Raw genomic sequence first — 24,287 nt, forward strand, 5'->3', positions numbered from 1 at the left:
TAGCCACATTTAAGTTAATTACAGAGTATCATGTAAATTAACATATAACTTCTCTACATTTCAAATTTCACTAAAGCTATTATCTTAAGAAATGGTCTGTATTTTATCACATAGAAGGCTATCTGTCTCTGCCTGTTTAGAACTTTAAAAGCTCTTTCCCTACAACTAAGGAATGCTAGGTGGAGATGCTTGGCCACAAAATACATGATGCTGCATGCCGAGGGAAGTGATTGCTGAGCTATATTCACAAGGAAGGAGGTGCTGCTGGCTTTTACTTTCCTGTATTATCTCCCAGAGGGTTCAACTTTCCTGCCAGGTGGGATGGGGCAGTGCAGGAAAGATAAGTTGTGGCTATTTCAAAAGAAAGCTCTGAGGGATCAAACAAAATATCCATTTCGTCCAGCATACTGTTTCCACAGTGGCCAGCCAAAGAGAAGCCCACAAGCAAAAATGAGAGCAACAGACATCTTCCACTCAGTTGCCCAGCATCAGGTATTCAGAGGCATACTAACTCCAATACTGGAGGTAGTACACAGCCATCATGACTACTAGCCACAGATGGCATAACATCCATAAATTTGTCTAGACCAGGGGTCCCCAGACTTACCGGACCTCAGGCTGCTTCCTCCAGCACCGATTGCATGACGGGCCGGAGGGCGGGGGACCGCGCTCCCACACGCTATTTCCGGCGGAATGCTGGAAATAGCTTGTGCGTGTGCGCATGGGCCTCCGCAGACCCAAAGGTGTGCCAGAAATCATGCTTGCCTATGCGCACAAGCTATTTCCAATGTTCCGCCGACCCCAAAGTGGGTAGCCGCACCGCAATGGTAAGAGTGGGTGGCGGCAGCGGGTAGCAGGGGTCGCCGGGGGCCGGATGCAGCCCGAGGGGCTCATTTATCCGGGCCTTAGTCTGGGGACCCCTGGTCTAGACTTTTTTATGGCCTGAGGTCTTATGAAGAGTTCCAGAGCCTGTGTAGGGCCTTCCCAGAGCCCAGTAAACAAGGCAGAGGGCTTAAAAGCACTTTCCAGGGTGGGAAAACGCTTTGCGGAAAGAGCTTTTAAGTTCTCCACCCTTCTCTTCAGCTCTGGGTTGGCCGTGTGAGTGGGCAGTGGGTTTGATGTATCAAAGTGAACTCTGAAGCATTCTAGGAGGTTCTAAAAGTATTCCAGAAGGCTGACTTCAAACGGGGTGGTAGGCCAAGAAAGAAGTACCGGTAGTTGACATTCGGAGTAAAGTCATGTATGCTGTCAGATAAGACTAAAAACACACATAGAGTGATGGTTCTGAATTGCCTTTAACTATGCAGAAAACAAGCAGATAGTTCTTTAGTACACAGCAGTAAATAAATGCAGTATTATTATAAAGTCAGGTGATGTTATGCTTTATGTGCCAATCATACTCTGGCTGGACTCCTGCTGTGCTTCACTGGTCCTCCTTCTCAGGTCTAAGTCTTGAACAGAACATAGAGCAGGTCTGAACAAATAATGATCCACAAAGCTGGATGCAGCCCTGTTTTGTGTCATGAGAAGTGCTTGACAAACCCAGGCAGGCAGCAAACTCAGGAGGTTAACTGAGTATCTTATGGAATGCTATACAAGACTCGCAAACCACATTTAGCTTTATGGGTCAACTGTTGTTGAAATCTAAAGTGGACAGCATGCATCTTTTGAGACACCTGTGTATGCAACACCCTACACATTTTTAATCCTTACATCTCATTGGATGTTTTCCACTACTAGTACTATCCCAGATGGCACACACATTGTCATTAATAGCTTTTCCAGTACAGTCATAGTTTTATATACTCTACATTCCATATCATCTATTGTCTGAGCTGAAGAGACCTAGCTGTTTTAGTCTCTCCATATGCCAGAGCTTTTTTCTGGTGTTTCCCAACATAGTGCAGGACACACAACTACCTACCTGACTTTTCTGAATTGGTTAGAAAATGTAATACTTCCACTACCGTATCTTACAATTCCAAGGTGAATATTTACACACTCCTACAAAAGGCGAGTGTGTATGCCCTTCAAAGTAATTAGCAAGTTTCAATGGTGATTGGTACCAAACAATTATTGTCATTGATCAGTACCAAACAGATAATTTTAAACAAAGTCATTGTGTGCTCAGCAGATTACAGCTTGTTAACGGGCAAGTTCTAAATGACCTCTTAAGCTAGTCAAATCAATGATGCATATTCCTCATTAAGTAACATCAAAATGTAAGTGGTCTTATAAATAATGTTTATTTTAAGCACTAAAACAAATGGCAAAACCTTGATATATCAAAAGCCATCTGCTCACATAAAGATTGTTCCTTTAAAAAACATGGATTACTTTTGTTGTTGAAAATTCACAGCAACTCTTAAATCTTCCAAATGAAAAGGATGAATATATAACAACCCACTATACTAAAAGTAAATCTGATTCATGGAAAATTATGCATTATAATAATTGCTTTCTTTGTGCTTTTTCTTGTTCTAAAGGTGAGAGTTTGACAGTAGTAGGTTAGATATAATTAAGGGACAGCTTTAAAGAATGTACAGTGACACAAAAACCATTACACCAACCAGGTGTTTTGCCTTTCTGCCCGAATCTAATTTTAAAACTGTTTTAAAAACAGAAGATATGCTGCACTGATACAATGAAGCTATATCAGGCTACCCAAGGCTTTTATTTTTTACTTACACACACACAACATTTTTGCTCTCCCTTTTCACCTGAAGGCATCAGCCTATGGGCAAGATTCAGCAATTTAGCAGCATGGGACTGCATAAGGCAAAGGAAAACACTGATAGGCTGGATACAGTGTGCAACTTTTTATTTCCTGTCTTTACACCAGCAGATTAATTTTCAGGTATTATGCTCCAGTTTTATGCCAATATTTATGCCAATGATTTTACAGGGTTTGTGGTGATATAAATGCAAGCATCATGACAATTATGGTGGCCCTCCTCTAATGAACACCAAGCACAATCTCACTTAAATTTAAGAAACATTGCTAAATGCATTACAATTGGGAGGATTAAGGGTTGGATCAAGATATGCTGTTATGAAAACGGAAGAGTGCCTCCCATTTGTAGAAGTGAGTCAAATGCAGAAGAGGCTTCCATTCAGCAAACCGGATGTTTCCACATGAGGAAGGAGGGAAGGCAATTTCCACAGATCTCCTCTCCCTTCTGCAACCTCCAGTGCCATCTCCCATTCTGCTCCAGAGGGTCTCTCAACTCCCTGAAACATATTTCAACCACGGGGGTATGGGAAATCAGCAAAAATTGCCTAGCCTCTTCTGCCAGTGAGAGCACCCAGTTTGCGGAGTTCCACTCCATGCAACTTTAGATCCAATACTATGAATTTCAGAGTCTGGAATATTGAGACCTAGGTATCCCCCACCCCTTAGCTTCACACTAGGCTTCCTACAGTCTCTATGCTGTCACTGATCTAGATTACCCAGGTGGTTTCTAAGAGATGGGCAGAAGAAGAAGTCATACTCTGATTTCCAGCCTTAGTACTCTGCACAAGTAAGCTGAGGCTGACAGAAGGTGTGCATGTGAAATACAGGAAGAATGTCTGCAAAAGAGGGACTGGGTGCATGTGTGTACTTCCACGTGGTCAGGGCCAGTGTGGTTATGGTGTCATACTAGAGAGACATGGGTTCAAATCTAGTCATGACTCTGAACCAGTCATTCTCACTTAATCTAACCTACCTCATAAGACTGTTGTGAAGATAAAGGGGGAATGAAAAGAATCATGTAGACCGCCCTAAGAGGAAAGGTGGAGAAAATGCACTCAATCATAGATAGCAAAGGCTTCAACCCAACAATGCAGGGCTGCACATGCACTTCCTCAGAAATAGGACTGATTGGTTTTTTTTGGGGGGGGGGGCTGTACCTGTTCTCTGTTGCCACCTCTTGAACAATGATCAGTGTGATATCCAATGATATTTAAAAGCAAAACACAAACAAAAAAAACCCAACAACCACAGATTATTTAAATCTTGTAAGGGCAATGCACATACACCCAAGCTGCTGGAAGACACTTTGCACAACTGAAAACTATACATGCATCAACCATTACCATGGATGAAAACTGCCTGAGTACATGTTTGATTCTAGCAGAACTAGGGCAGAAATTAAACAGGTTTAACTTCTTGTCTGAGTCACATGATACAGCAAGGTAAGCTGAAGGTATGCAGGTCTGCGTCTGATCAGTGTCTGAATGGGAGGTTACCAGTGAACCCTGTGTAAGCTGCTGTGAGTCCATCATAGAAGGAAATTGGTGGGTGGGTGTATACATATAAAAATGAATAATATTTTAATAAGCTATGACAAAGCGCCCCAACATTTGGAATAGAGAAGAATTCACACATCAATATCTTAAATCAAACAGAAATTTTCAAAAATGCAACTTAGATTACTTAGTGTAACTTTAAATTTGTAACTATGTACCATTTCCTCACTTTACCATCAGCATATCAATCAAGTGTATATTATTCTGGGTTGCTCATTTTATTAAAAGCAAATTCAGAGCACAATTGACTTTTCATTTGTTTAACAAGTGAAGAAATATTTACCCTGACAGCCATTTCATTGTAGAAATTCATCTTCATAATAAAATATGCTGTCTGTGAATCAAGGAGGGGTGGGGGGAAAGATGGCATACATTTCAGTTACACAAAGACAGTACTCCTATTTTTACATATAAAAGATAAGAATCTTTATACATAATACATAATAAGAGTTCTAGGCTTAGAGAGAATAAAATCAAACTTTGTATTGAAGAGATAGGCTTCCTAATACATAATGCAGGCTTAACCAGAAAAATCTATGGTAGTCAAACTAGCAGCTAATGGAGATATATGATCATAAAATGCTCTCCGCTGAGTTTGATAATCAATGGTGCTCTACTGAGAGTAGAATAACAAAGCAGAAATATTCACAAGTGCTGGTGACACGTAGTATTGTATGATTTATTCACTGGGGTTCTTTTAACCAAAACTCACAGAAACATAAAAGGAATTCATATTTCAAGACGTCTGGTTTAATGAAAAATTCAAAGAAATGCTGTCTTCAGTCGAAATCGTTCAAGGATATGGATGCAGTGATGGAGCAAAATTGTGCCTTCCAACCATCTGTACTAAATGTTATGTACTTAGTTGCCTCCTGAGTAATTCTTGGGAATTTTGTTTCATTTAATATTCATTCCAACATCATAAAATCATAAATACAATGATAACATGTTACAGTGAATCCCCTGATATAGAAAACATTTCCTGGTTCCCTTCCAATAAAGGCGAATCCCACTCTGAGTGAAAGAATCCCCTGTTATAGCAAACACTCACTTGGCAGGGTAGGTTATTTTAATGGATACATCACTTTACACTAAGCTTTCACATCTGTTCCGCCCTCTAATTACAAATGCAAAATGAACATAATTCACAACTGCATCATAAAAAGTAAAATAAGTACTTTCAAGGCAGAAGATGTCCTTTATTCAGCATAAGTTGCAGACTTGGAGGGGAGGGGGGGACTACAAATCAGAGGGGAAAGTGATATGTGGTTTCCTTTTCTCTCACTACTCCCCTCACCCTCTCTGGCAAAGAAGAATTCACCGTAAAAGGGTTTCACTGTAATTAGTGTTATTTGAATTGCCTAGTCTGATCCAAAGCAAATTGTCTGTGGAGAGCAGCAGGACTGGATTATTTATCAACAGTCTGGGCAATTAAGAAACAGTTGGCTGCAATATGTTATTTACAAATGAACACAATGATGCTACTTCATTTTAAAATTCTCTTTCTTCATTACATTAGGCCAGGCATAATTCCTTTCATTTAATTAAAGGAGGTCTTAAAATGCTCGCTTTAATATTATATTACTTCCTTCCTAATATAGCAAAAAAAAAAAAAAAATCACAGGTAAGGGAGAGCTTTTTAAAAACCAAAAAACTGAAAATCTGTTGTTTTAAAGCCTAGGAACAGCTTATTAGGTTGCGGGTAGGATTCACTCTCCTTTTGTGAACTCCTGAGTGGGACTACTCTCAATGAGGCTTGCATTAAGCACCAAATTTAAAAGGCACTGAATGCAAGCCCTGCTTGCAGAGGAACAACTGGAAAGGTGGGTACGCACCAAGGCTCCCAGTTGTCCCTTCGTAACTGTGGCTTTATCTGCCCCACACTTGATGTCTCAGATATGGGGCAGGTGGCCACGGTTGTGGGGAAATGTCCTTGCAAGTCAAATTAGGCCCCTTGGCAGGCCTAATCTGGCTTGCAAATCAGAGGTTTCCCCATGCCAACTTTAGTAGGAGTGCAGCCCCATCTGGAAGAGATAAGGCCAATGAAGCCCAGGATATTCCCTCTCATTCTTCCCTTGAATTCAGATTCTTTTTTTCTATGAGCAACAGAACTTGTGAGCCCACAACCAGCCTAGAAAAGTTAACAAGACCTAATTTATTTCCTCCTCTTTAATCCTGAAACATTTATACCTGATCAACAGCATGCGAATTTAAAAGCTAGCAAGTACTTGGCCAAACTGAAGAGATTTCACCTACTTTGTATTTGTGTACAGTCTTATGGAAAGCTTACAATAATTTTTAATTACAAATTTAGTTTTTACCTCCACCATTTCTCTGAATTTTTGTCTTCCTTGATAACCCCGCCACCATTTCTGAATAAAAACCATCATTTTGTTCAGATACCTGAAACAAAATACCTTGGTAAGATTTTTTTCTCCCCTGGAAATAGTGAAAAGTTGAACCATTTTTTTAAAATCCAGTGCACGTAGCAGTCAAGCTGAACAATTAAAATTTGGAGGCTTTTTATAGCAATATGCATCCTAAATCTGAGGTAGCAGCTTAAATCTTGATGGTTTCATTCAAATTTTTGGAATACATGGTATCAATCTGGGATTAAAAGTACTAAAGTCTTGCCTGAATCATGGACCCTTTCCAATGTAACTTCTTATGGAGCCACAAAAGGAATAGAGAAGAGGATGGGAAGAGTTAACAGTTTTAAGTCATTGTCAGCTTCTGAATCTGACAAGGATAAGCTGGCAAAACTATAATCATCTCTGGCTACTTTCCACCACTTTAGGCTTATTTGAACTTTGAGCCTCAGAAGAATGTTACCAAATTTCATTTGGCTGGTTTGGACATAACATTGTTGGCTTAATAAACCATAGTTTATCCAAGTGGGAGCAAGCGATGGGCCCACACTCTTCCTCTCCCTTCCTCTCCATCCTTCTTCCACTTGTACACCAGCTTCTGCACCAGATCCCCGTTACATCCAAAACAAAGAACTGCTTGGTCTGTTTTCAGATCTTGGTTAACAGCCACATTAAGCCGCAGCTTCTTGTTCTAGACATAATGGTAATCTTTGGTTTGACTGAAGCTGACATGCAGGAGGGGAAGGGGGGGAAATGGATAACAGTGGAAAGCACTGCCCCAGTGGTTGTTGTTCTTGACTTAATAATTTACTGTCTATAAAGTCAGGAACATTAAGTCTGTACTAGACCATTTCATGTGCTCCTCTGCAAAGTGGAAACATTCAAATAATGAAAAAATGACCCAGTTCTCTACACACATTCCTCAATGCACAAGCCTGCTGCACAGGGTATAGAAAGGCTTGCAAACCCACATGCTTCTATATGAAGCCCCAACTATTAGTGATTGCCAGGCTGTAACCTGGAAAACTTATTGGCTTTTAAGTCTGCAGCTGTATTTGGAGATGAGTCAGTGATGGTTTCTACCATCTCTTACGAGCTGGTTCTGCCATTTCCCCCCCAACCTGCTATAATGAGAAGTATGTTGTCACAACAAACAGGGAGGAGCAGATTAGAGGAAAAAAGCAGGCAGGAGAAACTGCAGCTGCCAGATTCAGCAACAGATTTTTTAGTAAAGGGGACATTTCCAGGATGCAGTCTGGTATTACCACGACCTTCACACTGCATCCCACAGACACAACAGCAACAATATAATCACAGAATTGTAGAGTCGGATGGGATCACGAGGATCAACTAGTCCAACTCCTGCAATGCAGGAACCTTTTGCCCAATGTGAGGCTTGAACTCATGACTTTGAGATTAAGGGTCTCTACCGACTGAACTGTATGTGCAGCCTTTTGTTAATTTAGATACTTTGCAAAAGTCTAGAGAAGCCAGGTTTAAAAAACTTATCTCTTCAAACAGAGTACTTTTCAGAGACATCTTGTCAAGTGAATGTCACATGACTGACATTCACAAATAAATGACTAAAGGGATTTAAATTATTTTCTCCAGCTTATTTATCCTATCAATTTTAAATAAAATAAACAAGAAAATAAGAAGAAAATTTCAAAACAGCTGAAAGCTATTAATTTTTCTCATTTGAAAAATAAGGGGGTTCCATGTACTGTACAAAGCAAGTTCTTAACTTCGGAAAGACTTGGCAAAGTGGTAAATAACATACAGATTAAGGGTGTAACCTAAAGTCATTTTGCCAATAAATAAACACTTATATCAGTGGGGGTGACTTCCAAGTATGCATGTCTACAATTTGGATGCAAATCAAATTACCGGATATACGCTCGGACTTTGCATCCTCGAAACCAACTCTGAATTTTTACAGCAGCATAATATTCTGTTTTTCTATATTCATCTACGCATCTGAAAAAACAAGAAATGGTTTTTCACAGTTTGCATTTTGGTAAACCATACAATTAAGTGACATATAAATAAAAAATATTATGATTCAAGAACAGAAGAATAAACAATGTATTCTCTGAGTAAGATCACATTCTTTTATTAAACAATTTTGTCTTATAACTGCTAGGCAGTAAGAAGAAGAGAAGAAGAGTTTGGATTTGATATCCCGCTTTATCACTACCCGAAGGAGTCTCAAAGCGGCTAACATTCTCCTTTCCCTTCCTCCCCCACAACAAACACTCTGTGAGGTGAGTGGGGCTGAGAGACTTCAGAGAAGTGTGACTAGCCCAAGGTCACCCAGCAGCTGCATGTGGAGGAGCAGAGACGCGAACCCGGTTCCCCAGATTACGAGTCTACCGCTCTTAACCACTACACCACACTGGCTCTCCAGTGTCCTGGACAGTGGTGTCCAACATCCTTGCAGTCTTTCCTGATGGAGAAATGATTGCTGCCTTACAGAAAACAATGTTAGTGTAGCTGTAATTATGATTGTATTATGTTAACTCAAAAACAAAAAAAAGCAGAAAAGATAGTAGCAGCATATGACAACCTGGAAAAGTTATCAACCTAGTGGATGGCTTTTGTTTTTGTTTTGTTTCTGAGGGAAATGCAGTGGGTTGGTAGACTCTTAAGTAGTAGCAGTGCAATTAATTAAGAGGGAAAGAAGAGAGTGTGGGAACAGAGAGTTTCAGTGGTGAGTGGAAAGATGTCTGGATGCCACATCTGCAAATCATAATCAACTCAAAGGTAGTCCTGAATGCAAGTTTCTGAGATGCCAGGTCTACCTGGGGCTTGTTTGTCTATTTACTTTATTTCTTTGAGAGATACCCGTGCCTCTTGATTATTCGGGGGGGGGGGCTTTTTATTGATTCGTTTTTTTAAACATTTATATCCCACCTTTCTTCCGTCATTGAAATCAAGGCACAACCTAGGTGTGGTTCCAAGGAAGTCGCTCACTGGAGGCACTGACCAGCCCTAGACCTGCTTAGTTTTGCCAAGATGGCCACTTGTTACCTTCAAACCGGGGTCTTTCTAGGACCAGGAAGCCTCATAAGCAAAGGAGAGTATCCACTACACAGGCAGTTGCATCAGCCCCCTTGACTAGACTTAACCGTCCATGGGTCCTTTACCTTTACCTTTTTTTACCATGCTAGTTGCCAGGTGCAATGTGGACAGGTCTCCCACACCTTTAACAACAGGGAGAGATTTCAACAAGCCTGAGCTGCCCCTCCCAAAACCTTCTAAGCAGTTGCTAAAGGTGCAGCAGCAAACCAAACCCCTCACTTTTCTTTTGCCCACCCCAATGCCCCTACTCCAACTCCCAGAAATAAAGTTGGGGGGGGTAGGTCTCCCCTTTCGATTTTTTTTTTTTTGCGCATTGTCACCAACTTGTTCACCTGTGGATTTTATCCTACTGGGAGCGGAGGAAGAGAGGGAAAGGACAGCTCCTGCTGCTGCTCCGAGACCAAAACAAAAGAAGAAATGAGCTCTCTCCCCCCCCCCCGCCCCCAGCAAACCTGGAAACTTTCCCGGGGGGGGGAGTGGAGGGAGGGAGTGGCTGCTCCGGGGGCAACTCCGGCTCCTCGGAAAGGATGGGGAGTGCGGCGCGAGTGTGAGGGCGAGAGGAAGCTTTACCTGTTCCTAGAGTAATACTCCCCCTTGAAGAGCGGCAGCCTCTGTTGCAGCCTGGCCAGAGTGGCCATCTTCCCCCCTCCCAGCCGGCTCCCATTGATGGTGTACAAGGAGTCGGCATGGCAACCGGGCCGTACCACCCGAGGCAGAGCGGGGGTTGGGGGGTGAGGAAAGGGACCGGAGCGAAGGCGCGTTAAGCCTGGCGGCGGGGAGTAGGGGAGAGAAAGGCAGGCCGAAGCGGGTCAAGCGGTGGCGGCGGCGAGGACGAAAGACGCCTCGCTGCTGCTTCTGCTGCCGCTGTTTCTGCCGCTGCTGCTTTGGCGACCCCTGCCAAGGAAGGAATGGTCGGGCCCGGTTTCCTCCCAGCGCCGCGGCTGCTTCCGGGATTCCATCATGGGGGACTGAGGAAGCGCAGCAGCCCCAGAGCTGGCCCGGTGGACGGTCACCTTCCCCCGAGTCTCTGCGAAGCGGCACCCGCCTCCCCAGGGAGCGGCCGACGGCGGGCGCCGGGTACATGTTCCGGGGGGCTGAGCCCAACCCGAGCAGACCTCCGGCCGCCAGGAAGAGCTGGTGAGGGGCAGGGCTGGGGCAGGAGGAAGGTGTGGAGGAAGGAGGTGGAGGGTGAGGCCTGGCTCTAGGGAGGGAGGCAAGGGGGCGGCTTTGGGGGGGGGGGGGCAAACGGCCTTGCCAACTGAACGGGGGTGGCGGGCTGGGGGTGCTGCTCCGCTCCGCTTCTGGGCTTTGAGCAGCATCTCCGCGTTCAGAAACAGGCAGGTGAAGAAGCTGCAGCATGGACGCCCACGTAGTGACCTGCTGGCTATGGGGGGTGGGGCTCGCTGAAGGTTAGCAACTCTTGTCTGTGAATCGTGTGCCAACGGTGTGCAGGGGTTGGATTGGTAAAGAAATGGAGCCCCCACAGCGGCTCCCAGACTTTCCTCCCCACAAACCACTTGAACATTGCTGAGGGTCTGGGTGGACTACCTAATGCGCACATACACACACGGTTTCCTACTTGCTGTAATACAGGTAATTGTTAATGCGTTGTGCTGGGCACTATATGATTTTTAATTGTGTTTTTATTGCTTCCTTTATGGCTTGTGTATTGCATTTTGTTTCAGGACACAGTAGAATTCAAACTGAAATAAATAAAATGCAAATCAAGAACTCGAAAGAGGCAATAAAATAAAATCATATCCAGTATTCAACAGCAAATCCACAGGCACACAACGCGGGCCATCCAGATGAAGCTCACAGATCATTAGTGGTCTGCAGGCTACAGTTGGGAAAGTGCTGCTCTAGCACACAGTCTCCATAAAGTGCAATGGTAGTGAGAATAAGGAGGCAAGCCATCTAGAGCAGACTGGGGTATTGACGCTTTGCCTATCAAGAAGATATTAATGGTGCTGCAGAGTGACTTTTTCATTTTCCTATATAGCTGAGTTGGCTTGAATGTTGTCCACAAAGAATTATTGCTTTTGTGTTAATTCCTTGTAAGGGCACAAAAATAAAGTTAAAAAGTGGTATGAAGTAATAATATGTATACAATATATACAATAACTATAAAAATAAGAAACAGCACAGAAATTCATGTCACATTTGTCAGTAGCTGAGAATGCTTGTAAGCCACTGAAAGAAAGCTTGCTTTCATGTAGTCCATGGTAAATAGAACCAAGGAGTAAGAGCTTATGGCCTAGTATTGTGGAGGCAGAAATATGCAGAAGGGTAGAGAGAGGGAAGCAGCAGGTACAGTATATGGAACCAACAATGACAGTATGATGTTTACATGAAGAAGCACTTGGTTCTGAAGCTAATAAAAATTTGTCATTGCCATATGCCAATTTAATCCTAGCCCCCTCCCATCTAAACAGCTAACATGAAAATTAATGGACATTTGTACCTATTGGAAGAGGATAAAGCCACCTCCATCCTCTAGCAAGCTGTCTCTCACATCAGTGATATAGGAAATAATGGTGCTTCCTTTTCTCATGGCTATAAAGGTTGAGGGCACAGATGTTAAGGACAAGGACACATTTTAAACAGCTTAAGTGGTGAGTAAAGTTTATAAAACATGCATGGCATAGAGAAAATGAAGACAGTTGTCTTCCTTCTCATAACACTTGAACTTGTGGACATGCATTGAAGTTTACTGTTGAAAGATTCAGGACAGATAAAATAAAGTACCTCTTCATTCAGCACATAGTTAAACTATGGAACCTACTCCCACAAGAGGAAGTATTCGCTACCAATTTGAATTGTTTTAAAATAGGAAGCAATAGAGGACAAGGCTATCAATGGCTACTAGCCACAATGACAATGTTTTACATTCACTGTCAGAGGTATCATTGCTCTGAATACCAGTTACTGGGAATCACAGATGAGCATAGTACAGTTACACTTGAGGGGATGTCCAGCTTGCAGCATCCTACAGCTATCTGGCTGGCCACTTAAAACAGGATGCTGGCCTAGATGGGCCATTGGCCTGATCCAACAGTCTCTTCTTATGTGAAGATGCCTTTTGTACCATCTGCCGCTCCTGCCCTTCATATGGGGAAAATGTATATATTTTCTGAACAAGAAATCATATTTATTGGTTGATAATATACATTACTGTATATTGCTTTGCACCTAATAGTGCAATTGTACAACCTAGAAGTAAAATCTAAATCCTTTGGTCATGCCACCCACAGGCACTTGCCAAGAAAGAAGAGAGAGCTTTCTGTTTGGCTTTTGATACACATACAAGCAACATCACTTGATGACTAAGAATGCCCATGCACACATTTTGAAAGTCAAGTCCATTTGACCAAAGTGAGATTGGCTTCTCATTGTTATGATCAAGTTGCTTAAACATGCATGGGATTGAACTTTCCATAAACAAAGGCTTGTGATACTGGGCAAAATAGTATTGAGATATGTAAAGTAACTGTCTATTATGTTTTGAGTAGTAGAGTAATACATATTTGTAACTTGAGAACTAAACATATTCTAGACCAGGGGTTGGCAAGTTTTAACTTGCCTGGGCCAGTTCACTTCAGTGGAGATCCCTCCATGGGCTGGATTGTGTGAGTGTGCATGCCCACGGTTGCTGGCGCAGACGTGATTTCCAGAACCGCAGAATTGAGTCCTGACACTGCATTGCGCTGGTTTAGTGCAGCGCGGCGACTCGCCGAGTGGGCAGCTCAGTTTGGGGGTGGCTCATGGGATGGTTAAACGACCCCCATGGGCCGCTTGTGGCTCATGGGCCTTAGGTTGCCGACCCCTGTTCTAGGTAGCTGAAGGAGTAAAGAGGACAAGTTCAGCCATAGACTCAGTGGATAATCCTAGTGAAACACAGGATAACATCTCCTGGATCCCAGCACCTTTTATGAGTTACTAGTTATTGGATCAAGTAGGAAGCTCATGAAAATAAGCTCAAGATGTATTCTGTCATTTATAATGTTTAAACCCATGTCTCCCCGGTGGTACTTTTGGACACATTTAGGAGGTGGTCACAATTTAGCTGTGTTGTTAACATGTCTGTATTTTTGCATTTCATATGCATCTGATCTCTCTGTTTATAATCTCACCATGGGTATGTATACTTGCAACTGAGAATTATACTTCATGCATCTGATGAAATTGACTATGCCATAATAAATGTGTTAGTCCTTAAGATGCTCTTTTTAAACAGGGTTATCTTAAAAAAAAGCCACTAATTGATATTAAAACATAGATACAATAAGCAAATCTATTTACTTTTTAAAAAATCTCTGGCTGTTATTTGCCCTGGATTGCCAGTCTTCAATTCTGTGCACAGTAACCCCATCAGATTCAGGAAGATTTAAGCGTACATACCGTATTGGCCTGAATATAAGCCACATCTTTAAAATTGGAGGAGAAAAAAAAAGAAAAAATACCCGAATATAAGCCGCTCCATTCCTCGCTGCTCCTGGCTGCATACTGGGGAGGGGGAGCCGTGCTGCGTTGCAAGCGAACTTTCCCCTTCCTCACTCTCTCCCTTCCCAGCCTTGGGGGAGAGGATGGGGGATTACGCATGGGGTGGGCGCTGCTTTGCTGCGCTCCTGGCACTGTTTGCCCCATGCTCCTGGCTGCATACCGTAAGATCGCAAATATAAGCCGCACTTTAACTTTTCACAGTCAGAATTTGGGGGGAAAGTGAGGCTTTTATTCAGGCCAATACGGTAACTGGGTTTAAGATTACAACCCTAAACAGCGTTACAGTGTGATTGCTTCAAACTATATTGCTTCTAGTAGTGCGTAGAGAGGTCAGCATTTAGTAAACTTTATTGTTATAGCTGAATGTAAAGGTCACTGCAGGCAAACTACAATTTCTTTAGCTTAATGTCTTCTTTGAAACAAGAAGTAGATTTTATCACTAGCTGAGGGGCGTTGCTGTAATTGTCTTTGCTATGCGATGTAAAACACTGAATGTGAGGTATTAAATGCTTGAGAGAAGTTCAGTAGGTACAACTCATACTGTCATAAGACTTAAATATTTGTTTTGCTAATAATACAAGTTGCAATTTTTGAATGCTGCTTGCATGGGTTTAATTTTCTGTTTAAATACATCATAATTTCTGAAATAAGGCAAATAGATACCTACTTAAGGTGGCTTAGTGGAAAAAGACAGTAGAGATGCACTTGCTTTGTTCTACATTTTAGGAAAAGAGCAAGTAAAGGAACTGAAAACTTAGTCTCTGGTGAATGTTTACAAGTGTCTTCATAACTACTTTCAGTAACAGTTTCTTCAGATATCACCCTCCTTTCCAAATCTGACTCCTTATTATGTTTTTTTTTGGTTTTTTTTGGACTGCACAATGTTTGTGTGGTATAAGTTGCTTCTTCTTGAACAGAGGGATAAGGCAATCTAAATGGTTCCTGTACCTACAATAAAATGTTTTCTAGGGGGGCACCTTAAAAGACTATATTAAGAGATAGACTGGAAAGAACAATATGGGATGGAATAATTTACTTCTTGTCCTGTCTTTAAGATCCATGTGCCTCACTTTAAAATAAAATGCTGCCATTACATTAAGATTTTTGGAGGTATATATTAGAACTGATGAATAAGGCTATACTTCAGTCCTAGTATTGCATTACCTGAAAATATTTTTCAGTTGTCAATTCATACAGATTTTTCCATCATAGATAACTTAATTCAGTATGCTGATATTTCATTATAGTTAGCAGTCATTACACTGCAGAAGTCTAAATTGTAACCCAACCATACCAATCTTCAGTTTTTCTTGGTTACACCACTCAGATACTGAGCAGTAATTCTGCAAAATATTAGACTATTGGCTACCGGTAATTTAGATGTTAGCCACTGTTTCTTGATGCCAAAAAAGCTTTTCCTCAATTGGGGAACTTGTGTCATGAATCTCTTCCCACCTCACTTACTAATGTTTCTATGGGGGTTGAAATGCTGGTAATTTGTCCAGTCCTCAAACTTTAGGTTGCTTTTGCAGGTTCATTGTGAATAAATATTGTGCTGATGCATGCTGCCTGATTTTTCCCTCTTTCAATTCTCCCCTTGTGTGAGTAGGAGAAACAAACCAGGAAGCCATCATTGAGATTGGCTTCTTGTGCTTTCTGAGCCTGGGATCCTGATTTGTTGCTCCCTATGATACCAGGATTGCAGGTTCAGACAGCACAGGAAGCCAACCTAAATTGTGGCTTCCTTGTGGTTTACTGTGAATAAACAATGTACTGATGCATATTGCCTGATTGTTTCTCCTGCTTCCACCAGGGGAGGATTAAAGCAGAAATAAACCAGCAAGGAAGCTGCAATTAAACTTGGCTTCCTCTGATGTCTGAATCAGGAATCTTGGTTCGTTGCTCCCTTAAACTATGGCTTGTTATTGTGGGTAGAGGACTGTTATTATGATAATTATTATACTATTAGGCGCTCTGTCAGTATGCTTTTTACTATGTTTTTACTATATTTTTATCATTCATGTTTTGTAATGTGTTTCTAATGTTGTACATTGCCTTGAGATATTTAGATAAAAGGTAAAGGTACCTCTGACTGTTAGGTCCAGTTGCGGCCGACTCTGGGGTTGCGTGCTCATCTTGCTCTATAGGCTGAGGGAGCCAGCGTTTGTCTGCAGACAGCTTCTGGGTCATGTGGCCAGTATGACTAAGCCGCTAATGGCGAAGCCAGAGCAGCGCACGGAAACGCTGTTTACCTTCCTGCCGGAGCGGTACCTATTTATCTACTTGCACTTTGACGTGCTTTCAAACTGCTATGTTGACAGGAGCTGGGACCGAGCAACGGGAGCTTACCCCGTTGTGGGGATTCGAACCGCCAACCTTTGTTATTATTGTTATTATTAGCCTATCCTGCAACAAACTAGGATCCTGGCTTCCAACATCATGGGAAGCCAAGCTTCATTGTGGGTAACCAGGTCGTTTCTTATTCACACCATGGAAGGAGCCAAGGTGTCATTAGGATGCGGACATGAGCATTGTTTTCATAACAAACCACAATAATGCAGTCACTGAAAAAGTGTGAAAATCAGCATAGCTTTGATTTCCAAGCTCTTCAGGTCAAAACAGCTGCAGCTGTCTCCTTCCAGATGTGTCACTTCAGAATTTCAGAGGCATTCTCATAGTGAGTCATGAAGTAGAAAGTTTTCCTCCTTAGATTCCAATTAGTCAGTAAGCAAATTTAATCAACATATTGGCAGTGTAGGTGACACTTAGGTGTGCTTGTTTAAATGACTGTACCTGCATACCACAGTCAGTGAGCCCACGTCGAAGGAAAACTAGAATAAGGATGTTCCCTATATTTAGAACAGCACACAAGATACTTAAAGTCCTGTTTCATGGATCAACTGCATGGGAAATAGCAGCAATTACAGACAGAAATTAAATGTTTTAACTGGCCCTAGGCAACATTCTAGGATGGGTAAAATGAAAGATGGCACAACAAGAAGATAATTTCCACATCTTGCTTTTGGATCCTGTTTATGTAATTGGCACTTGAATGTGAAATGAAAGCTATGCCTTTTAGGTGGTGGTGGTGGTGGTGGTGGTTCTAACAGAAGAGCTTTCTGCAATTAATTTGAATTGTTTTTTCAGGCAGTTCAGCAAGACTATGGAGGAACTAGTTCATGATCTGGTCTCGGCACTGGAGGAAAGTTCGGAACAAGCAAGAGGAGGCTTCGCAGATACGGGAGACCATTCTCGCAGTGTCTCTTGTCTTCTAAAACGCCAGGCCCGAAAGCGAAGGGGGAGGAAAAGACGTTCATTTAACACCCATCACCCCTGGGAGACAGGCCACTGTTTAAGTGAAGGCTCTGATTCCAGCCTTGAGGAACCAAGCAAGGATTATAGAGAAAACCATGCCAATAACAAGAAAGACCATAGCGACTCTGACGACCAGTTGTTACTTGCAAAACGCAGGCCGACGTCAAATTTAAATAACCTCAGAGGCAAAAGGCCTCTATGGCATGAACCCGATTTAGCAGTTGACAATCTAGGAAATAGGACTCTGCGTAGGAGGCGAAAGGTGAAACGAATGGCAGTGGATCTACCTTCAGAAGTAACAAACACGCTGACCTTACCGCAGCAGCAGCAGGATAACATTAAGGATCAGGAAATGGACAATGACAACAGATCTTGCCAACATCAAGAACTAACAAAGAGCAAAGTTAAAAAAAGGAAACTAGCAGCAAGTCGGCAAGGACCAGACATTTTGGATGAAGGAGTGGTCATTGAGAATGATGAAATCAACCAGACAAGCAAGGATAAGATGGAATATGAGGAGCAAAAGGGCTCAGATGAAAACATGAGTGACAGGTTATTTTTAACATTTCATTTAATTGCAAGTTTTTTATTTTCAATTTTGCATTTGATACATGTTTATCATGAAGTATTTTTTTCTGTGTTTCACAATGAAAACATAATGTAGCATACTACGAAACTGGATACAGTTTAAAATAGTTTCAAGACTTCCTGCTACTGTACTATATTAGAGCTCTTATTGTCAGAATTCTAATTATTGAATAGTTTTACTGTCTTCCAAGTGTTTTTATTCATACCACCATATGCATAACTGTTGCATTTTATCTAAAAATATATGGGTGCTCTGAAGGTCAAGGGCAGTGCAATGCTGTGCACATTTACTCATAAGTAAATCACAGAGTTCAGGGATAGTTGCTTTCAAACAAGTGTGTGCATAGGGTTGCTAGCCTTACTAACTTCAGTCATTATGATTTTTTTTTACTGTGTTTCATGAGTTGTGAGCACTCATATTAACAGTGAACACTCATATTTTCAGTAGTTAGAATGAGAAAATAATAACAATTACATGAAAAATATGCAAATTAAGATAAGTAATGCACATTGTATCCACATGGGTAAAAATTCAGTTTTTTCTTTTTGCAGAACACCTTTTTGCACAATTTTGATTTTGTTAGTTTTAAACACAAAACCCTCTTTTTCTCTCTCAAATAGGACATGTTTTGTGAAATCAGATAAACATTTAGAATCTAGGGAAGTATTTTAAAACTAATTTGATCCCTTGGTGCCACAAGGTCTTGGGAAACATGTTAAAATGGTCTTCCCTTCTAATTTCCACTTACACAACATTGGACAGCAAGTTCTAGATTGTGTGTTTTGTTTTTGTGGTTTATTTTGCTCTTCTACTCTGTCCCCTTTGTAAGCACTAACTGCATTCTGCATTCATGATTACGCTTGGTTAAGACAAAATGAGTAATCTTAGTACCCAGCCATACAGGTTGCCACTCTGCTCCTAGGTGAAGATACTGTAGGGTGCCGTTTTTCCCTTTCTTCTAGGAGGCCATAAGTTGTCAAGAAGCCTACATTTTCAGGGGCTTTTGTATTTGCTGGAATTTCAGTAAACTAATGGTTTGGTGATGAGGCAGGGAAGTGGGTTTAGTACATTATTGGTACTCAGTAAATATGAATTACAGTCTGGAGAACAGAGAGTCGTGCAGTGGTCAAATATTGTCAAGGAAGTAGGTTTATAATTTGTCTACACTTAATGGTAGCTGATCTCCCTTAGGGTCAAGGCGCTGGGTGGCATGATAAAATCTAAATATTATAATTTACCATTTGTATTTTACATTTTTGTTTCATATTTCTTGTTAACCAGCCTATTGCCTCCAGTATTAGTATCAGTACCAGTACCAGTTGTTGAAGAACACAAGCGGGAAAGTGCCTTTGCCCTTAAATCCTGCTAGTGGGCTTCCCGTAGGCATCTGGTTGACCACTGCGAGAACAAACAAACAACAACAAAAAGGACTAGTTGGGTCTAGGTCTCATCCAGCAGGACTCTTTATATGTTCTTTAATATTCTCAGTATATTAACACTTGATATACATTATAGCCCCCTTCCCTTCAACTGCTAGTTTGCCCTGCTTTTTCAAGGAGAAGGCAGCCCCATCCAGATCAGGATGTTCACCAAATTCCATATCTGGGATCCACTCAACCACAGAAACTTTGTCTTATTATCCGGATTTGGCTATAGGTTAACATCTGCTGCCTGAATTACACACAGAAAGCAGAGAGTCAGTTCCACTGTTACAACATGGGTCATGTGATCCCGTCACTCTATGCTTAACAAGGAAAACTGTTGTATTTGCTTCTGTGAAGCTTTTAAATGCTCAAGGACAACCACAAATAGAGAACATTGCAGTGGTCAATCCTCGAGGTTTATGAAAGTGGCGGGGAGTTAGTCCTTTTCTACATACCGGTATGAGTGAAGTCTGTAGACTGGAAGCAACCATGATTCATAGCTGCTCACAGCTGCCACCTAATTGCAAGTTGAAAATGTTTGAAAACTGCCTTCGCAGCAAATTTTTACATGGCTTCTTCCATGATGCTCATAGTCGCAAATACACATCTGTGCATAAACATTTTTTAACATGGATAGACAGGACGTTTGAATGACGCATATGAAACAGCTGTCAGCTGGAAGTTATAGGGAAGTTAACATTTCTTTTTGCCATTAGAAACACATTGATCCTGAGGGCGGGGCGGGTTTCTTCAGGGTGACATTTACTTTATTTTAATAGGTTGTTGTAGTGCAAATGTTTATACTTCCTCTAAATAATAGAATTCTGGTGAATCTTTGTGCAGTGCATCTTTCAGAATATTTGTAAATGTTGAAAAAAGTCTTGCCCCTTGTGTTTCATGTGTTGAAGAACAGATCAGAATGGTTTTGCTTGAGATTCCACCACCACCGCTTTTATTTTATTTTTTAACTGAGCAGCGGTGTTTGGGATCAAGCTGAATTGCACAGCATAAGAAAGGAACAGTGAGCATTTGATGGAAACAGATAATAAAATGCATCAATTGTGTCAGCACCTCATTGCAGTCACATCTGGCTTACTGTCAGGGTCCCATTAGATTCCTGTGGTTTTATGTGCCAAAAATAATGTTCTGTAGTTAATGGAACTGGGATATTTGCAGTTTGATTTTTTTAAAAAAATCATCTTATTTTCTTTTAGATTTTGTGAAGGCTTAAGTTTCATCTGAGTGCAATCTTGTCTCTTTAAAATTTTATGACTGAGATATCAATTGCACTTTTGATCTGTTTCTTTCTCTCTGTTATTACAGTGAATCCAGCAGCCTGAGCAGTAGTGATGCTGGTTTGTTTACCAATGATGAGGGAAGACAAGGTACTGAAACAGTGCAATTTTTTTTGTTTTTGAAATTGGATCAGATTCAGTTCTGTAAAACGCTGGACATTATTTCACAATTGGTTGGTTTATATCCCAGTATTTTTAATCTTCATGTAGGAAGTTTGGGGTTTAGTTCTTGCAGATTTTAAAAACGTAAACTACTTATTAATTTAATAGTGCAATCTCTCTAATTTTAGACATTAATCTTGTGAATGAGCTATGATTTTCTTATCACATTTTGTGTAAAGCAAAAAAGATTGTGGATACGTGACTTTTTTGAGGCATCTTATAACAATAGTTATGTACTTCTTTCTTATTCTCTTCTATTAGGCATATTGCTACTGCAGCATGCACAGTGCAGGATAAGGGTTCAGATGGGTTTAAAAGTGTATATAGTTACTATTTAACAAGCTTTTTTTAAAATATGGTCATTCAGCATAATGGGGTACCTTCCCCTAAATGTACTCATGGATTCATAGACATGTTGCAGGACTAAGGAGCAGAGCTCTTATTCTTGCTTTTCCTGTTTGAAAACGTTATATTACAACTGAAGTGACTGACTGTTACCTATATAAGGGCATTATTGGGTTCATGAAATATTTGACTGATCAGTTAGTGTCCCAATCCTAGCATGTATAGGGTGACACTTGCACAGGCATAGGGTAAACCATTCTTGTTGCCAGAATAAGGCAAAAAAGGTTAATGGACTACCTATTGTTTTCAGGAAGTTGATACAGTAGATCTTTTGAATGTTCTTGAAACAGAACACAGTAAAGGAACATTTACATTGTTTCCTGTATTAAACATTCTGTGGAAAATTCTTTCAGAATGTATAAAAAAATATGATTTCATATCTTTGAAAAGTATGATTTGGGAAAGAGCAACATTACATTAAAAAACTGTTTCTGAACAACAAGCCTGATATAAATGTTGCATGCTATTTTTATAGAAGCATTTGAGGATTTGTTAGTCCAGTTTAACAAGCCTTACTTTGCAGTTCAAATGCAGCAATTCTCTTATTTCACACAACAGAACCCTTAAACTTTTTATTTCCCATGGGCTAAAGGGCCAAATCCCAAGTGTGGTCTCCTTGATCTAGGAATACTGTGGAATACTGTAAGTAATTGGGATTTGTGTCTTTAGTTAGGGTCAGTGAAGATGTAGTATTGGTCAGTCTATTGAACTGTGGTTAAGAGACTGTGTGCTCCCTTTCCAATCCCCTCTTTTTCATTTTTGTGTGTGAATGTTAACCACGATTCCCTCTATCATTAGAAAATGGAGTGTTTCGGTTCAATTTAAGGGTCAGATGATGGAAAGCTATGCAAATAAAATAACTGGTAAAAGCCATGACACCACTTGCAAGCAAAATAATAATAATTATGCCTTGATTGAGAACTTTCCTTTTCCAGCAAAACAATACAGTTGCACACAAGTCTAAGTTGCTAAGTGTTTTTGGGTTACTCTCATCAGCACATTCAGCAAATACATTTCTGTGAAAAGGAAAAAGTGATCAACTGAAGGTCCTTCATTGAAAATTGCCATTACGTCTTGCCACCTGCTGAGATTAGGATTCAGGCTGTTCACTAACATTTGCATATGCAGTAGAGACCCAGAGTTTTGTGTTGTACTCAAAGTAGACCCATTGAAATCAATTGGCTTAAGTTGGTTAGTCCATTGATTTCATATGACTTGGTTGGATGCAACCCTTGGTGAACCCAAAAGTTGAATTAGTATTGCAGACAGCGTTAAGTGATAGCTATATTTGTTTATTTAAATCAAAAAACAGATTTAGAAAACTCAGGTTTGTAAATACAGGAAAGCGAGTAGTTTGTTATGAACATAGTTGAATACTACATAATAAGCTTTACTCAGAGTAGAACCATTGAAATCAATGGATATAACTAAGTTGCATACCACTCATTGTTTTGTTGTCTGTGCTCCTTTTTCGCAAGAAATGGAAGGAGTAGGTTGTTGGCTGAACATCTATAGAACATGAGTAATTAAAGAATTTTAACACCATTTTGTGGGGTACTGCAATCTGTAACTCGTGTGTATGGTTTTCTAATTTTCTGAATTCAATAGAGAGAAATGCAGACCTGCAGAGCAGTAGAAATGAAAGCATAATTTTGTTGCTATTTGTAGTGCAGAATGGGACTGAAACACCACATGGAAATCCATGCCTCTTCAAGCCTGAGAAATACCTAGAGCATAGTTGTGGAAGACAAAGGTTCTGATTTTTTACAGTGCTGATGGGGTACATTTGATCCTCCCCCCCCCCCCAACCTGTTTACAGATGCTTAACAGGGTTTGAATATCCCTAATGGGGAAACTCTTCCTGTTCTGCTCTGCTCTGCTCTGCTGTTACATTTCTGGTTGTCCAAGTGTGCCCTTCTATCAGTAATGCACTGTTTAACCTTCAAGAGCACAGGGAGAGGCAACTGATTTGGAGTGCTCCAAATCTCAGTGTTCCAGCCAGCCATTCCCTGTGTTCTCCATTTCCCCACTTTCCTGTTTTTCTTGTGTCCCCCTCCCCCAACAGACATGCAGTTCTGTGGCCATTGAGCATAATTACCCGGTAGTCCTCAAGAGCCTGTTGGATCAGGCCAGTGGCCCATCTAGTCCAGAATCCTGATCTTCAGAGTTTCCTGTTGAAAAGCAGCAAGCAGGATTCAATCACAAGAGCTCTTTCCCCTATTGTGGTTTTAACGGCTTTCCCCCCCCCCCCCCCTAAGTGGGTTTTTTTTTTCCTTTTTGATACTTCCACACCAGGTGATACCTGTAAAGTGCTGTTTGGCTACATATGGACCAACACTTGGAGAATGAGTTTACTGTTGTTATATAGACTGTTGGACACTACTGTTATCAAACTGAGACTCTCTTCTGGTGATTTGTTAAAGGCTAGGGTCATGGGCATCTTTACTCCAGACTTAAGTCTGGAGGACTAAGTCTTGGAATCACTGCAGACAATCTCAAGGGCAAGGCTGGGTCAGACTAAGGTAAATACTACAGTTTAATTCTGACCTTTGCTCAGAATAGTATTGGGGCTTTTGGTTGCCATTGCTAGCATGTATTAGTCTTACTCTAAACAGTACAGTATTCATTAGTATACTCTGTTGCTCTGGGTTGTCTACCTACCTGACAGTCAGATCTTTGGATTACACTCCTTATTTGAAAGGCAACATGAACAATTTTCAAGCATGAGAATATTTCCAACTTACTATGAAACAATGCTATCAGCCGATTTCTGCTGATCATTCTTAAAAGTTTGTGTAATAAATACCTAGTTCAGCCTCCTTCAAAATGGTGCCCTCCAGGTGTTTTGGACTAC

The 24,287-nt window shown here is 41.1% G+C and overlaps 2 protein-coding genes across 4 annotated transcripts in view; one reads left to right on the forward strand and one right to left on the reverse strand.

Moving 5' to 3' along the window:
- SPATA17 (spermatogenesis associated 17) overlaps positions 1-10,454 on the reverse strand; it is a 73,784-nt gene extending 63,330 nt beyond the window's left edge. Inside the window, exons 1-4 of the mRNA XM_033144767.1 lie at positions 10,311-10,454; positions 8,547-8,636; positions 6,612-6,693; positions 4,574-4,624 (exon numbers count right to left, since the gene is read on the reverse strand). Of these exons, the coding sequence (XP_033000658.1) occupies positions 4,574-4,624; positions 6,612-6,693; positions 8,547-8,636; positions 10,311-10,378 (291 nt within the window). The 5' untranslated portion in view covers positions 10,379-10,454. The remainder of the gene's footprint in view (positions 1-4,573; positions 4,625-6,611; positions 6,694-8,546; positions 8,637-10,310) is intronic.
- Positions 10,455-10,666: 212 nt separating this feature from the next.
- The window catches only part of GPATCH2 (G-patch domain containing 2), a 104,556-nt gene continuing 90,935 nt past the window's right edge, over positions 10,667-24,287 (forward strand). For 2 of the 3 annotated variants that reach the window (XM_033144769.1, XM_033144768.1), the window contains exons 1-3: positions 10,709-10,877; positions 17,391-18,110; positions 20,895-20,956. In XM_033144769.1, coding sequence (XP_033000660.1) covers positions 10,822-10,877; positions 17,391-18,110; positions 20,895-20,956 — 838 coding nt within the window. In that variant the 5' untranslated portion in view covers positions 10,709-10,821. Of the gene's footprint in view, positions 10,878-17,390; positions 18,111-20,894; positions 20,957-24,287 lie in introns of all 3 variants that reach the window. The other variant, XM_033144770.1, reaches the window with a different exon arrangement.

The sequence above is a fragment of the Lacerta agilis genome, chromosome 3 (assembly GCF_009819535.1).
Source record: "Lacerta agilis isolate rLacAgi1 chromosome 3, rLacAgi1.pri, whole genome shotgun sequence".
Lineage (NCBI taxonomy): Eukaryota > Metazoa > Chordata > Lepidosauria > Squamata > Lacertidae > Lacerta > Lacerta agilis.